The sequence below is a fragment of the Vulpes vulpes genome, chromosome 4 (genome assembly GCF_048418805.1).
Source record: "Vulpes vulpes isolate BD-2025 chromosome 4, VulVul3, whole genome shotgun sequence".
NCBI classification, from domain to species: domain Eukaryota; kingdom Metazoa; phylum Chordata; class Mammalia; order Carnivora; family Canidae; genus Vulpes; species Vulpes vulpes.
The window spans coordinates 31,250,479-31,264,122 of NC_132783.1; the positions used below are offsets into that span (position 1 = coordinate 31,250,479).

The 13,644-nt window shown below is 36.2% G+C and overlaps 1 protein-coding gene across 1 annotated transcript in view; it reads left to right on the forward strand.

Moving 5' to 3' along the window:
* Window positions 1-13,644, forward strand: part of LOC112931013 (bifunctional heparan sulfate N-deacetylase/N-sulfotransferase 4) — a 286,514-nt gene that overhangs the window by 257,351 nt on the left and 15,519 nt on the right. The window contains exons 8-9 of the mRNA XM_072755360.1: window positions 7,443-7,539; window positions 12,960-13,083. Coding sequence (XP_072611461.1) covers window positions 7,443-7,539; window positions 12,960-13,083 — 221 coding nt within the window. The remainder of the gene's footprint in view (window positions 1-7,442; window positions 7,540-12,959; window positions 13,084-13,644) is intronic.

Below are 13,644 nucleotides of genomic sequence, written 5' to 3' on the forward strand. Positions count from 1 at the left end.
ATATAAATGCATTTTATATGTAACATAAAATTACTGTAAATACATACTTGAATAGAATAACTTCAGGTACTGAAATACAATGAAAAAAAAATTACCAGAAGCTATCATAGAAAGACAGGAGTGGGAGGAAGTGCTTTGATCTGGTCATCAGGGAAGGCCTCTTGCATAGGGTGATATTTCAGTTCAGACCTGAGTGATGACAAGTGCTAAAACAATAAATTGGATGAATGCAGGAGCCAGACAGGAAGCATACTCAAAAATAAATTGAGTTGGGATTACATAGGGGTCTTTGGGTCTGGTAGGACAATCTATATTCTCAAGTTTGCCTAAAGAAACTCTAAGCTATTTCCCTATCAGGTAAGTCATACATTCCAGGAATCTAGTCACCAAACTGAATTTGTCCTGAGAAGGGGTAGCCATCTTAGGGTGTAGGGTTCTGACAGTAGACCAGGAAGTCTGCTCTCAGGATGGATATCTATAATAAACCAGTCCATCAGCAACAGTATCTTCTTTCTGTTTCTTCAACTGACTAATCTGGACAAAGAAAAAAAAAGGGGGGAGTCGCTAACATGGGATCGCATAATAATCACTCTCTTTTACAGAGAACAATTTAATTACTTAAGTATATTAACTCCCTTAATATTAATCATGTGAGGTAGATGCCATCAATCATTATTTTCTTGATAAGGAAACTAGGGCCCAGAGAATTTAGGAAAATTCTGTAAGACACAGAGCTCCTGAGCTCACACTCTTAACAACTCCTGAGCTCACACTCCCTCCTGAGCTCACAGTCTTAACAACTGGGCTATGCTAGCCCTCTAAAATAAATAGGGAAGGTTATTGGGATATATTAGCTTACAGTAGACTAATAATTTGTGAGATTTTTATTATGGATTGGTAAAAAGAAATAAGAGCATTCCACAGAAAAATAAATTGTTTAAATAAACTTCAAAGAATCAGGTGCAGACAGGAGTATACCTATAAAAGTGAATACAGTGTAGTTGAAACATTAAGTTGGTTTGGGCAATTATATTTTTTCTTTTTAATTGAAGTATAGTCGTCACAGTGTTACATTAATTTTGAGTATACAACATAGTGATTCCACAAGTCTGTGCATTATGTTAAGCTCACCACAAGGTTAGCTACTATCATCCTACACTATTACAATACCATGCTGTGCCTTTTATTCCTGTGACTTATTCATTCCATAACTGCAAGCCTATACTTCTCACTGACTCCCTTTCACCGATTTTTTCCCACTATGCCAGAAGGCAAGCATCTATTCATTCTTTATATTTATGGGTCTGTTTCTGCTTTTTTGTTGTTCATTTTATTTTTTAGATTCCACTTATAAGCAAAATCATATGGTATTTGTCTTTCTCTGATTTACTTCACTTAGCATAATACCCTCTAGATCTAGCCATGTTGTCACAAATGTCAAAATCTCATTATTTTTTATGACTTGGTAATATTCCATTGTATGTACATGCCACATATTCTCTATACATTCATCCATCAATGGACACTTAGGTTACTTCCATATTTTGACTACTGTAAATAATGATGCAGTAACCATAGAAGTGCATATATCTTTTCAAATTAGTGTTTTTGTTTTCTTTGGGTAAATACCCGGTAGTGGAGTTATTGGATCATACAGTATTTCTATTCTTACTTTTTTGAGGACACTCTATACTGTTCTCCACAGTGACTGTACCAATGTAATTACATTCCTGCCAACAGTGCCCGAGGGTTCCTTTTTCTCCACGTCATCACCAACATTTGCTATTTCTTGTTTTGGATTTCAGCAGTTCTGACAGGTGTAAGGTGATAGCTCATTATCACTTGATTTGCATTTCCCTGATAATGAGTGATGTTGAACACCTTTCCATGTGTCTGTCTATTGGCCACCTGTATGTCTTCTTTGCAAAAGTGTCTGTTTAGGCCCTCTGCTCATTTTTTTTAATTTTTATTTATTTATGATAGTCACAGAGAGAGAGAGAGAGAGGCAGAGACACAGGCAGAGGGAGAAGCAGGCTCCACGCACCGGAAGCCCGACGTGGGATTCGATCCCGGATCTCCAGGATCGCGCCCTGGGCCAAAGGCAGGCGCTAAACCGCTGCGCCACCCAGGGATCCCCCTCTGCTCATTTTTTAATCAGATTTTTTTTTGCTGTTGAGTTGTATAAATTCTTTATATATTTTTAATATAAACATATTATCATAATTTCATTTGCATATATCTTCTCCCATTCAGTAGATTGTCTTTTCATTTTGTTGATAGGTTTCTTTGCTATGCAAAGACTTTTTAGTTTGGCATAGTCAGAATAATTTATTTTTGCTTTTGTTCCCCTTGCCTGAGGAGACATATCTAGAAAAATGTTGCTAAGGCCAAAGAGATTACTGCCTGTTTTCTTCTAGAAATTGTATGGTTCCAGGACTCACATTTAGGTTCTTAATCCATTTTGAGTTTATTTTTATGTATGGTGTTAACAACATGTTAATTCAGAGCATTGCTACTCAAAGTGTGGTCCATAAACAAATGGGCTTAAACTGTTTGTTGCTGATTTTCCATGAGATAGGAAATTTGTGCCAACATGTAAATCAACTATATAACTGAGCACACTGGCTGCTTCAGCTGGAATTTTGTTTTTTACTTATAGAAGGATGTTCTTACTGAAGTAAGCAGTTCAATAATTCTCATTCTGACACAAGTTCCTTACCTTCTTGTAAACAAGTCCTTTGAAACACGTTGACTTAGGGAACAGGCAAGATTACTATAATGATGACATTCCAAACAGTAAATTGACTGAATAAAATAGATATGTATTACTCACTTATACAACTGTCTAAAAGTGGGCAGGCCACTTAGGAGAGTTAAGACAGCTCTATTCCACATGGTCATCCAGTGCCCCAGGTCAGCAGTTATTCAACATCTCCAAGTCCAAGGCACATGCTATAATTGTAGCCATTTTACAGCTGATAGTTGGTAAGAAAGGGGAAATCTAGGGATAGTGGTTTTATCTTTATGTAGATACTTTATATCATTTTGGCTTTTTTTCCTTTGGATTGAAATGATTCACATGAGGAAAGCTTGATTCAAAAGTGAATGTGAAACATAGTCTCTAGCTGGAAATTTACAAACTGTGCAAAATAGGGAATGTTTTATAGCTGAAGGACTAGATAGTTTACCCCTCTCTGCCATAGTGAAAATTATGATTAGAGAACTAAACTGAAGCTAGACTATTGAGGATTTGAGATTTAACACTAAATAAAATAATGGCAGAAAATAGAGGCACTGGTAAAAATAAAATAAAAATTCATTTATTATGCAAGAAAAAATGTGAAGTTTATTTACTTGTAATTAACTCCTTTTATCACAGTTTCTACAGATGAATTCATAGAAAAACCCAAGATGTATAGCCTAACTTTTCCAAAATGAATTCTCATATAACACAGTTGTCTTTATATGATATTGGTCTTTTTATATTACACTCCACTCTTGTTCCAATGGAAGATGGGGATGGAAAATGCATTAGGATCAAGTCTGAGATAAGAAATTTTGCCAAATGATTTATTGAAAAGATGCTTTCAGGAAAAGCCTATAAAGGAAAAGGTGAAACAGGAAAGAGAAGAGGAAACAGCCCATATGGGCAGAGGAGGAAAATCCATACTCTGAATATGTGTGAGCAGAGGTTAGGATGAATCACTGCCTTTTTCAAAATGGAAATGTCCAATATAATTAATCAATTTTCCACTAAGTGGTAGGATAGTGCTATTTCTGGGATTTAGAACTGGTATGTTACTGACAAGTCAGATATTCAACAGTGGCTGTAACTAGAGCAGACTTAGGAGAAGGAGGCCCATGAATGGCATCCATCTTGCTATTGTGGCTTCTCCATTCATGAATCCATTACTTCAGCAATGGGTTAGCCAAGGATAGACAGGTGACAAGTGGGAATTTTGAGAACTGGCTGAGTCATTCTGTCCACTTGGTTGTTTAGCATTTCTACAGTGAATACTCTCTGGTGTACATTAATGTGCAGTACAAGTTGGTCACACTTTTTGGTCACTGTCATGGGTTCATCCACTTTTCTTTTCCCTAGAATTATTAGCCCTTATATTCCCAACTGGCTCCTTTAAGTCCCTTGCAAATCATGTCACCACTGTCTGTTATAATCTTATGTTGCCCTACTAGTCTACCCATAAAAAAAGGAGATGACCAGGAACATTGCCCAGAACTCTGTTAATAGGAAGTTTTCCCTTAACCACTGGTTTTTAGGAACCTCTCTGAATGGGGCTGCAGTGCAACAGCAGTCCACTTTAGCCCCCTGCCAACATATGAACCAACCTATCCACAAACCAAACTTGAGTTTACCCTCTCTTCATCAGCAGAATATAGGGGGCCTTCTGTGAAACTATAGGAATGAGCTGATATAGAGGTATTATGTCACCTAACAGTAACAGGTGACATAAGGGTCTGGGCCACTCATTTGTAAAGCTTACTTGTTGCCTTTGGATCAGCTTGGGATCAATCCCAGACACACCACTCCCATCTTAAAATGAATTGCTACTGGGTACAAATGAATTTAGGATTTGATGGATCTGCCAATACTCAGCTTATGATGGCCAGTTATGGCCACACAATTAATTTGAAAATTCATGGCAAACACTATCTCTTCTAGGGCTCAGTAGAATACCAGGAGTAGATACCAGTTTGAATGATCTGCTGCAGGTGGCACACCTTACTGGAGAACCTTAGGGGTGTACATTATGTTTCTCCTCTGGGGCTTGACCAAAACTCTATTTGGCATCCTTTTATACCATAGATGCCATAGTGCCATAGATCTGCCCAGTTGTATGATCCAAGTGGAAGGGCTGCTTGTACCTCGGTCTTAACTCTTGCATGACTCTTTCTTGTTCTGGGTTCCACTCAAAACTAGCAATTTTCTGCATCATCCTGTCAATGACACAGAGCAGTATTCCTTAGTGCAATAAAATGCTGCTTCCCAAACCCAGAGGCCTATCGAGTCATATTCTTCTTTCTTAGTAGTAGGAGTCACAAAGAACAAAAACAGACTTTTACTTTGGTGGGAGGTTTCATCATGCTCCAGAACCCTAGATCTTGAAAAACCACCAAAAGTGGTAGGTCTGGTAGATCCCTGAAACTTTACTGGCTTTTCTTCCACCCTCTGGAGTGCATATGTCTTCCTAAGGCAGCCAGAATACTTGACACTTGTTACCTACCAGGTACAATTAACGTCATGTCATTAGTACAGTAGACCAATGTTAAAAATTCTGTGGAATGTCAAGATGATCTAGGCCCTTTCAGTCTATATAATGACACCGAGGACAAGCAGCTTTGAAAATTATCTTTGAGAAAAATATTAAAATATTATTTTGAGAAAAAATATATTTGAATAATATTTTTCTCTTCCTTTAGTGCTTTGTGTCATATTAAAAAAAAAAAGCTTCAAAGCAAGAAGGGAGGAGACTAAACAAATTAAGTAATGAGAATTCAAATGAACTAGAGGGTTTAATTTGGCATTCTTTAATTGAACTTTGGAAGTTCAACTGTGGTAAGCATTTCTTGATGGATCTCCTATTTTTAGTTAGGAAAATTTATACTCTGGGGATCCCTGGGTCGCTCAGTGGTTTAACGCCTGCCTTTGGCCCAGGGCGTGATCCTGGAGTCCCGGGATCGAGTCCCACATCAGGGTCCCTGCATGGAGGCTGCTTCTCCCTCTGCCTGTGTTCTCTGCTTCTCTCTCTCTCTCTCTCTCTGTAACTCTCATGAATAAAGGAATGAAATCTTTAAAAAGAAAAAAAGAAAAATGTATACTCTGTGCTGGAATGCAATGTTGAGAAGTCTATGATTTTACAGCACTTGTATTTGGCAAAATGGTCAAAAGTGTCATAATTAAAGGCAATTTATCTGACAAGTTTTAACTTGAAAAATATTCATCAAAGAAAGATACTCCAAATGGAAAATAACTGTGGAATATTTGGTCTCTAATATTTGAACATTTCAATATGGAAAAAAGCTACAATTGGAAATAACAGAAACAAATTTCCTTTAACAGAATTTACTCTTGCTTACTTCAACTCTATAAAGAAAATATTTCCCCCGTTAAAAATTTAGTGGTCTATAGAGGAGAGTCTATTGAAAGTATCAACATTTTCAAATTTATTAATCATGAATGGAACTTTGAAAAAGATTGCAAGGAATTTTATGGAAAAATAAAACAATAGGATCACACTGAAAACAATCATTCTTTAGTGGAACTTTTCTGACATGGTATTAGAAAAAGATGGGGGAGGAGGGCGGGTGTTGGAGGGGAATGGGTGACGGGCACTGAGGTGGACACTTGACGGGATGAGCACTGGGTGTTTTTCTGTATGTTGGTAAATTGAACACCAATAAAAATTAATTAAAAAAAAAAAAAAAAAAAAAAGAAAAAGATGTGGTTAAAGAAACTGATTAAAGTACATAAATATGAACCATAAATAATTAGTCATGTCATTTTTAACACTTGGATAACAAATATATAATTATAAGTATTTTAATGCCTAACATGATTTTAGACAGAATTTAATTTGTGAAAACTATTTTAATACATTATTTAGTTTAACTATAATAAAACCGTTATTTGTCAGTCAATAAGTATTTTTTAAAATGTATTATTTTCATTTAATGGCTCTTTTAATTCTCAAAAGTGTCATGATTTAGATAATAAACGTGGGTCAGTAAAATGAAATGGAAGAAGAATGGAATAGGAGAAGGTTAAAATGGAGATAAAATTGGACCTATGGATATGTTGGGCCTGGCATTTCCTCACCACCATCTATATAGCTATCATACAAATGCAATTTAAAATATTGGTTAGGAGCTCAGGAGGGAGATATAGCCTAGAAATGTTGATCTACATGACATCAGCTTATAGGGTACGGCCAAACATTAGGATTTGTTAGAATAGTACATAGTATGTGAAAAGAAAAGGAAAAGTTGGCCAAGTCTGGAGTTCAAAAATGGGCCTTAGCCTCTAGGGAAAAGGAAATAGGAAAGATTAGGAGAGAGCTCAGATACCTGAGAAACTATGGTCAAATGAGATTAAGACAAGTAAAGCCTCCAATATACAGATATTTAACATAAATCCAGAGATGGAATGGAATCTCAGCAGTTAGAACCTAGCCAAGTTTCAGAAAAGGATGACAACAGACCACCTTTAATGCTGAGCTCTAGCTTTGGAGCTAGGAAAAGAAGGAAGGTGCCATTGGAAGTAGGAAAGGAAAGGAAGCTGCCAATTTATAAGGAAACAGGAAATCAGAGAAACAGAACCAAAGCAGAGTCTAACTCCTAGTTCTAGGGTATCAGGCAAGGATTTGATCCTGTTAGAACACAACCAGAAGTTCTTTACCCAGTAACATTGATTATTCTTCTTGCAGAATCCATGTGATGATAAACGGCACAAAGATATTTGGTCCAGAGAGAAAACTTGTGACCACTTGCCAAAATTCCTGGTCATCGGGCCGCAAAAAACAGGTAGGAATACCCAGTGGTGCTGTCTATATACTTTTTTATTTACTTTTTGTCATGTAACATATTGTCATATATTCTTAATTGGATTAGGTCTTGTTTTGTGAAATATCTAGACATCCGTCCAAGTTCATTATTTGAATTGTTTTTCATCCCTGTGGATCTTTATGCTATGATCCTCAAAGGGATCCTAATGCTGCCTATTAATTAGACTTAAGGACTAAATTTTTAACTATATATTTTAAAACTGTTCAACAGATGTCAAATTTTTGACAACTTTGTGATAATGTATCACAGTTCCAGTATCTGATTTTTAACCCCTACTTTTTTGTAGCTTTGCCTAATTATCTCTAAAATTAAGTCATAAAGCAAGCAATTGGCCTGATTTAAACTTTTTTACACTGTATATCAGTCTTGAATTGATTTTTTTCAGAGCCAGTGTCATTATTACTTTCAAATATTCTATGTGTGTGATTTTTTAAAAAATAATTATTAAGTATAAAAATGGTTTGGACTTATTATCTTATATACCTGTGGTTCATCAGGCATTTTTCCCTTAGTATTTTCTCATATGCTGAAGGACAAGTGTATAAGACTGCAGTAAAAGAGAGTGAAAGTATTTCACCAATGAGATGACACTTTCAATTAGAATATTTTATACTTTCTTCAGCATGTGACAGTTTTATACACTTTGCTCATGTCCTGATTAATTAAAGTTTTTATTGAGTCGCTGTATTTTGAATTCACTACTTTGACTAGAAGCATTTTCATCAGTGAGTGCAGAAACCATAACACAAAACCAACAGTCACTATAAATAAGCACAGCCCAGATGAAGATATTTGTAATACAAGCAAGTAGATCATTTTAAAGGTTGTGGGCAAAATTTCCAGACTATTAGATATTGGTTGTTGAAATCTTTTCTCCCACCAGTAATATAAATTGTATTACAACAGTAAGTTACACATGTGCAGGGAGGGGAAAAAATCAGCACATATTTTCAGATCTATCACTTGTGGTGGTGTTGTTTAAAATGTACATTAATTTTCTACCAACTCCCTTATAGCAGTGCTAACTCTGGAAAGACTGCTAAAGAAACAAAACATTCTCGTGTTGTAAAATTATACTAAAAATTTAAATTAAAGACATCTTTTATCATTTGTCACTGCATATTATTATTTTTTACTTCTGCTAGAAAGCTACAGGTTAGTAAGTGTAAATCTAGCTTTCCTCTTTGCTGTTGTATTTATAAAGACTATAACTTACACCTTTAGATTTTAATATTTGACCTACCAGTATGGAAATAACAGTTTTCAGCTGCTTTTGAGGGACTTCAAGGCAAACAAACAAAGTTAAAATAAAGGAATTGGGTGATAATAATATTTTATATACTGTGAAAAATGCTATTCTAATATAAAAATGACTCTGATAATTTTTAAAATCTGTCCAGTCATAGGAGTCTAAAGTCTTCTTTTGTTCTCTTTATTGCTTTAGTTGGCAAAAATCCCACTGCTGTGAGAGCTGTAGATTTCCTGGACACAGCTACTGCTAAGAATCTGATCTTCAATGCAAAGTTGTCTTTAAACAACTTAAACATAGCCTACATGCCCCTTGTAATAAACATGAGATTTAAAAGTAGTCCTCAAACCCCTATTCCTTATTTTCTCAATTGTTGTGAAGTGAGAATAAAAGGAAGTGGTGTCCCACTTCTCTGTTGTTGAACCTTGGAAGGAATTTCTGTCCACTGACAGTGGGGCAGTGAATGAGGACAGACAGAGAACAGGGTAGGCCTGGGCTTATGGCACTCAAAGATTAAACCTTAGCCCTGGACAGATGGGCATTCTTCATGAATCCAGATCAAATTTTGATATTACCAGGCTAGGAGGGGATTTCCAAAAGAGTTGAGTTTAACACAATAATCCTTTTGAAAAATAATATTGTATTTATTAGGGTGTCTGGGTGGCTCTGGTGGTTAAGCTTTTGCCTTCAGCTCAGATCGTGATCCCAGGGTCCTGAGATCGAGCCCCAGGTCAGGCTCCCTGCTCAGTGGAGAGTCTGCTTCTCCCTTCTCCCATTGCTCCTTCCCTGCTAGTTCTCTTTCTCCCTCTCTGTCAAATAAATAAATAATATTTTTAAAAAAGATTTTATGTATGTATTTGAGAGAGAGACAGAGGGCACACAAGCAGACACTTTGCTGAGAAGGAGCTTGACATGGGGCTCCATCCAGGATCCCAGATCAGTACTTCAACTGAAGGCAGACGCTTAACCTACTGAGCCACCCAGGCACCCCTAGTACAGTAATTCTAAAAGCATAACTCATTGGTTTTACCTCTTCAAGTAAATCAGTGTCCCCATTGTCAGTATTATTTTCTCATGACCTGGTTGGCTTACTCTGATAAAACTAAAAACAAAATTCATTGGTATAAAATAGAATGAATGCAGTTTCTCTGAGAGCATTGCTAGGCATGAGGTCTGTTTTACTTCTTCCACAGAATATTTATATCAAAGACAGTGGATAAAAATGAATGTCAATAAGAGATGAAACACAGGTGATAATAAAATGAATATACATTTTGGGATAGTAAGCCCAGGTTCTATGACTGGTTATATGAATATCAAGCCACATACCTACTGTCCCCAGTTGAAAAGACTTTCTCCTTTCTTCCTGTCAGATGTCTCCTTGATGTCCCTCCTGCTCCTGGTGGCATGAAGGTGTTGTGGCTCAGAACATGAAGGCTTTGACTTTATGTAACCCAGGGGAGATGTGATACAATTCTGTGATCCTCAGGGTGATTAAATATTTGTCCAGGTTACTAAATGAGCTTATAATGATTTTACTTTCTGATATTCAGCAATAATTCAAAAATATTCCTTTATTTGTACCCTGGATCCATCCAGTCTCAACATTGCAGGGATATTAAATTATCAATATTCTCAGCTCTCTAGTGTGTCTCAAATTCTCTCTCTCTCTCATGCATGTGCACACACGGACACACACACACGCACTTCATCAACTAAACATTTTTCTGTAGGTCCCAGCCTGAAAGGTATATAGAAAGAACCCTTTTGAATTCTCTATTCCCTTCCAGATACTATTCTGTAAGACTCTAACTTATTTATTCTCCCTGGAACATTTTTGTTCCTCCTCTCATAGTTTCTCCTTTTTGAACTGCTGTTATTTTCAGGAATATTTCTGATCAGTTCTTGAGGACTCCATTGCCCCTCATAATTTTATCTCTTTTTCAATGTGTTTGAGATAGTTGTGTCTTATTCTTTGGGCCTCTAATTCAGTTCCTAACCAGTTCTGACTCCTTTAATTTTTAAATTGAGTTTATATGATTTGATTCCATTTTTGTTAATTTTTAAGTTGTTTTGGGGCACTCGGTGGGATCAGCCTCCTAAGTGTCTGACTCTTGGTTTCGGCTCAGGTCATGATATCAGGATCCCAAGATGGAGCCTTGGGTGGACTCTGCATTCATTTGGAAGTCTGCTTGAGATTCTCTCTCTCCCTCTTCCTCTGCCCCCACCCCTATGCTCACTCATGCCCCTTCTCCTTCTAAAATAAATAAATAGATCTAAAAAATAAAAATCATTAAAAATTATTTTTAATTAGTAATTAAATTTTTAAGGGCATTTATTATTTTTACCCTCCCATTTCACTGGGGGCCATTGATTCTGGATTCCTTAACTTTCTTCCATCCAAGGTGGTTGGTCCCCTTGGATCTGTCATCACTTTTCTTTAACTACTCATGTCCCTGTTCAGGTGTGGTGGTGATGTAAAACTGTGAGGATCTAAGCAGGTGGCCATGTCATTAATTCTTAAGCACACTACCCTTTGCTCCTGCGAGCTTAAGATAAGTTAAAATAAAATGCCAATTCTCTCGTGATCTGCTCAGCTTTCAGATCCCCAGCTGCCATTGTTATGGTTCTGCCAGCACACCTGTGTAGCTCATTTCCAACTCTGCTATGGCTGGGAAATCCAACAACTCCTCTTGGGTCCAACATGTTACAAAAGCGATAATCTTTTCCAGAAGGAAACTGATTTATGAGAACTATGAAAACCCAATCACTTCATGATTCTTTCCACTGTGGTCCCCAGTCTCTGGCTCAACTCAAATGGAAACAAGGGTCAGAGATTGCATCTGCACCCTCGGTGACATGTGGGTTCTATCAATCAGTCAGTTCAGTTATCAGATCAGATTACCTCAGTTATCAGATCAGATTGCCCCCATTTTGCCAGAGTAGGACATTCAAGAGCCCATTTTTCCAGATTCTTTCCCTCCTCTTTCAACCTTACTGGGAACACTTATACTTTTAAGGGACAGACTGAGAAAACACTTCTTCTTGGAAGCTTTCACTGACTTCACAGGTCTAAGTCACCCATTTTCTCATGCATTAGAAAAGCAATCTGGTCTTCTCTCAATATGGAAACTCTCACTATGTTGCCATTACCTGCTTACTTGACCTAAGTTCACACGTACACTTTAAGTTGATCAAGGCCAGCAAATGAGTTTTTCTTATCAAGAGTTATCACCAGGGACTTAGAGTAACACCAGTCAGCATGTGTTGAGTAGTTTGATTTAATTTAATTGATTTGAAATAACATTAATTGAGATCCACCAGCTTCAGGTATTGTGCTGGATGCCCTTGATGCTTTATCCACTCACCAGACTTAAAGAGGGAAATTGAGCCACCAATTTCTGATGTTCTCTCCCAGCTTAAAGCACAGTATCATCTGCTTCAGATGCCCAATTTTGTCATATCTATGTATAACTGCCTATGTGTTTTTTGCATTTATTTGTATGTCATAAAATTCCTGTGGTATCTTATTTCATATGTTTTCTTCAAATAAACTTCTTTTTACTTCAAATAAAATAATTTAAAGCAGAAACTTTATATAATCCTATAAATAAAAGAACAGTTATTGGTTATCAAACAGAAAAAAATGTAAAAAAAAAAAATACACTGAAGACAAAAATAGCTGTATCTTCAGTCTGCTTAACTTGGCCTATGTACTAATATTAAATCAGATGTTTAGGTAAATAGAATCATGAAGACTAATAAAAGAATACTTAGATTCTTGCACATAAAAAGTGCCTAACTGATTTTAAGGAAATCATTTTTTAAAGCTTTTATTTGTTTGATAGAGAGAAAGAGAGAATGAGAGCATAAACAGGGAAAGGGGAGGAGGAGCAGAGGGAGAGTGAGAACAGACTCCCCGCTGAGTAAGGAGCCCAACACAAGTTCAATCCTAGGAACCCAAGATCATGACCTGAGCCATCCAGGTGCCCCTTAAGGAAACTATTTTAATACCAGAAGAAAACTGGTCTTCTGAATATTACTTTTTGAGCAAAAACTTTGTGAAAATAGTATTTGTCTCTTCTTTTGTTGCCATATATTAACCCTTTGCCTCCTTTTTTTGTTATAGGAACTACTGCACTTTATTTATTCCTTCTTATGCACCCTTCCATTATCAGCAATCTTCCCAGCCCCAAAACATTTGAAGAAGTTCAATTCTTTAATGGCAACAACTACCACAAGGGAATTGATTGGTAAGGAAAATAACAAAATATAAAGACCATTATTAACACATGCTCAATCACAGCAGAGCAATTATAGATGTATGCATGGCATCTACATAATTACAGCATAAATTTGTTATGCTCAATTCTATAATACTGAATTAGAAATTAATTTATAACAACGATATGTTTAATCAGTGTTGCCTATAATTTGATTTGGACAGTGCAATAATGATAATATTTTCCTGGTAAATTAATATGATTGAATAAAGAAGATTATGGAATATTTTGTCAGAATTATTCATAAGGATATTTAAAATTATACTTAGGCATATTATTATTTTACTGTGCTTAGAATTTTTTTAACTACATAATTTGTCTTCACAAATGATGCTTGAGGAAACAAATAAGTTGTTTTACTTTATGCTCTGTGACATGTGTCTTCATTAACTACATAGACTATAAAATGTTCTATTATAATATAAGCTGATATTTGTCATGTAGATAATAACATAGCATTTCCAAAACCATATTAATGCTAGCCACACACATGCATAAAAGGAATATTACTTTGCATTTAATAAATTATGA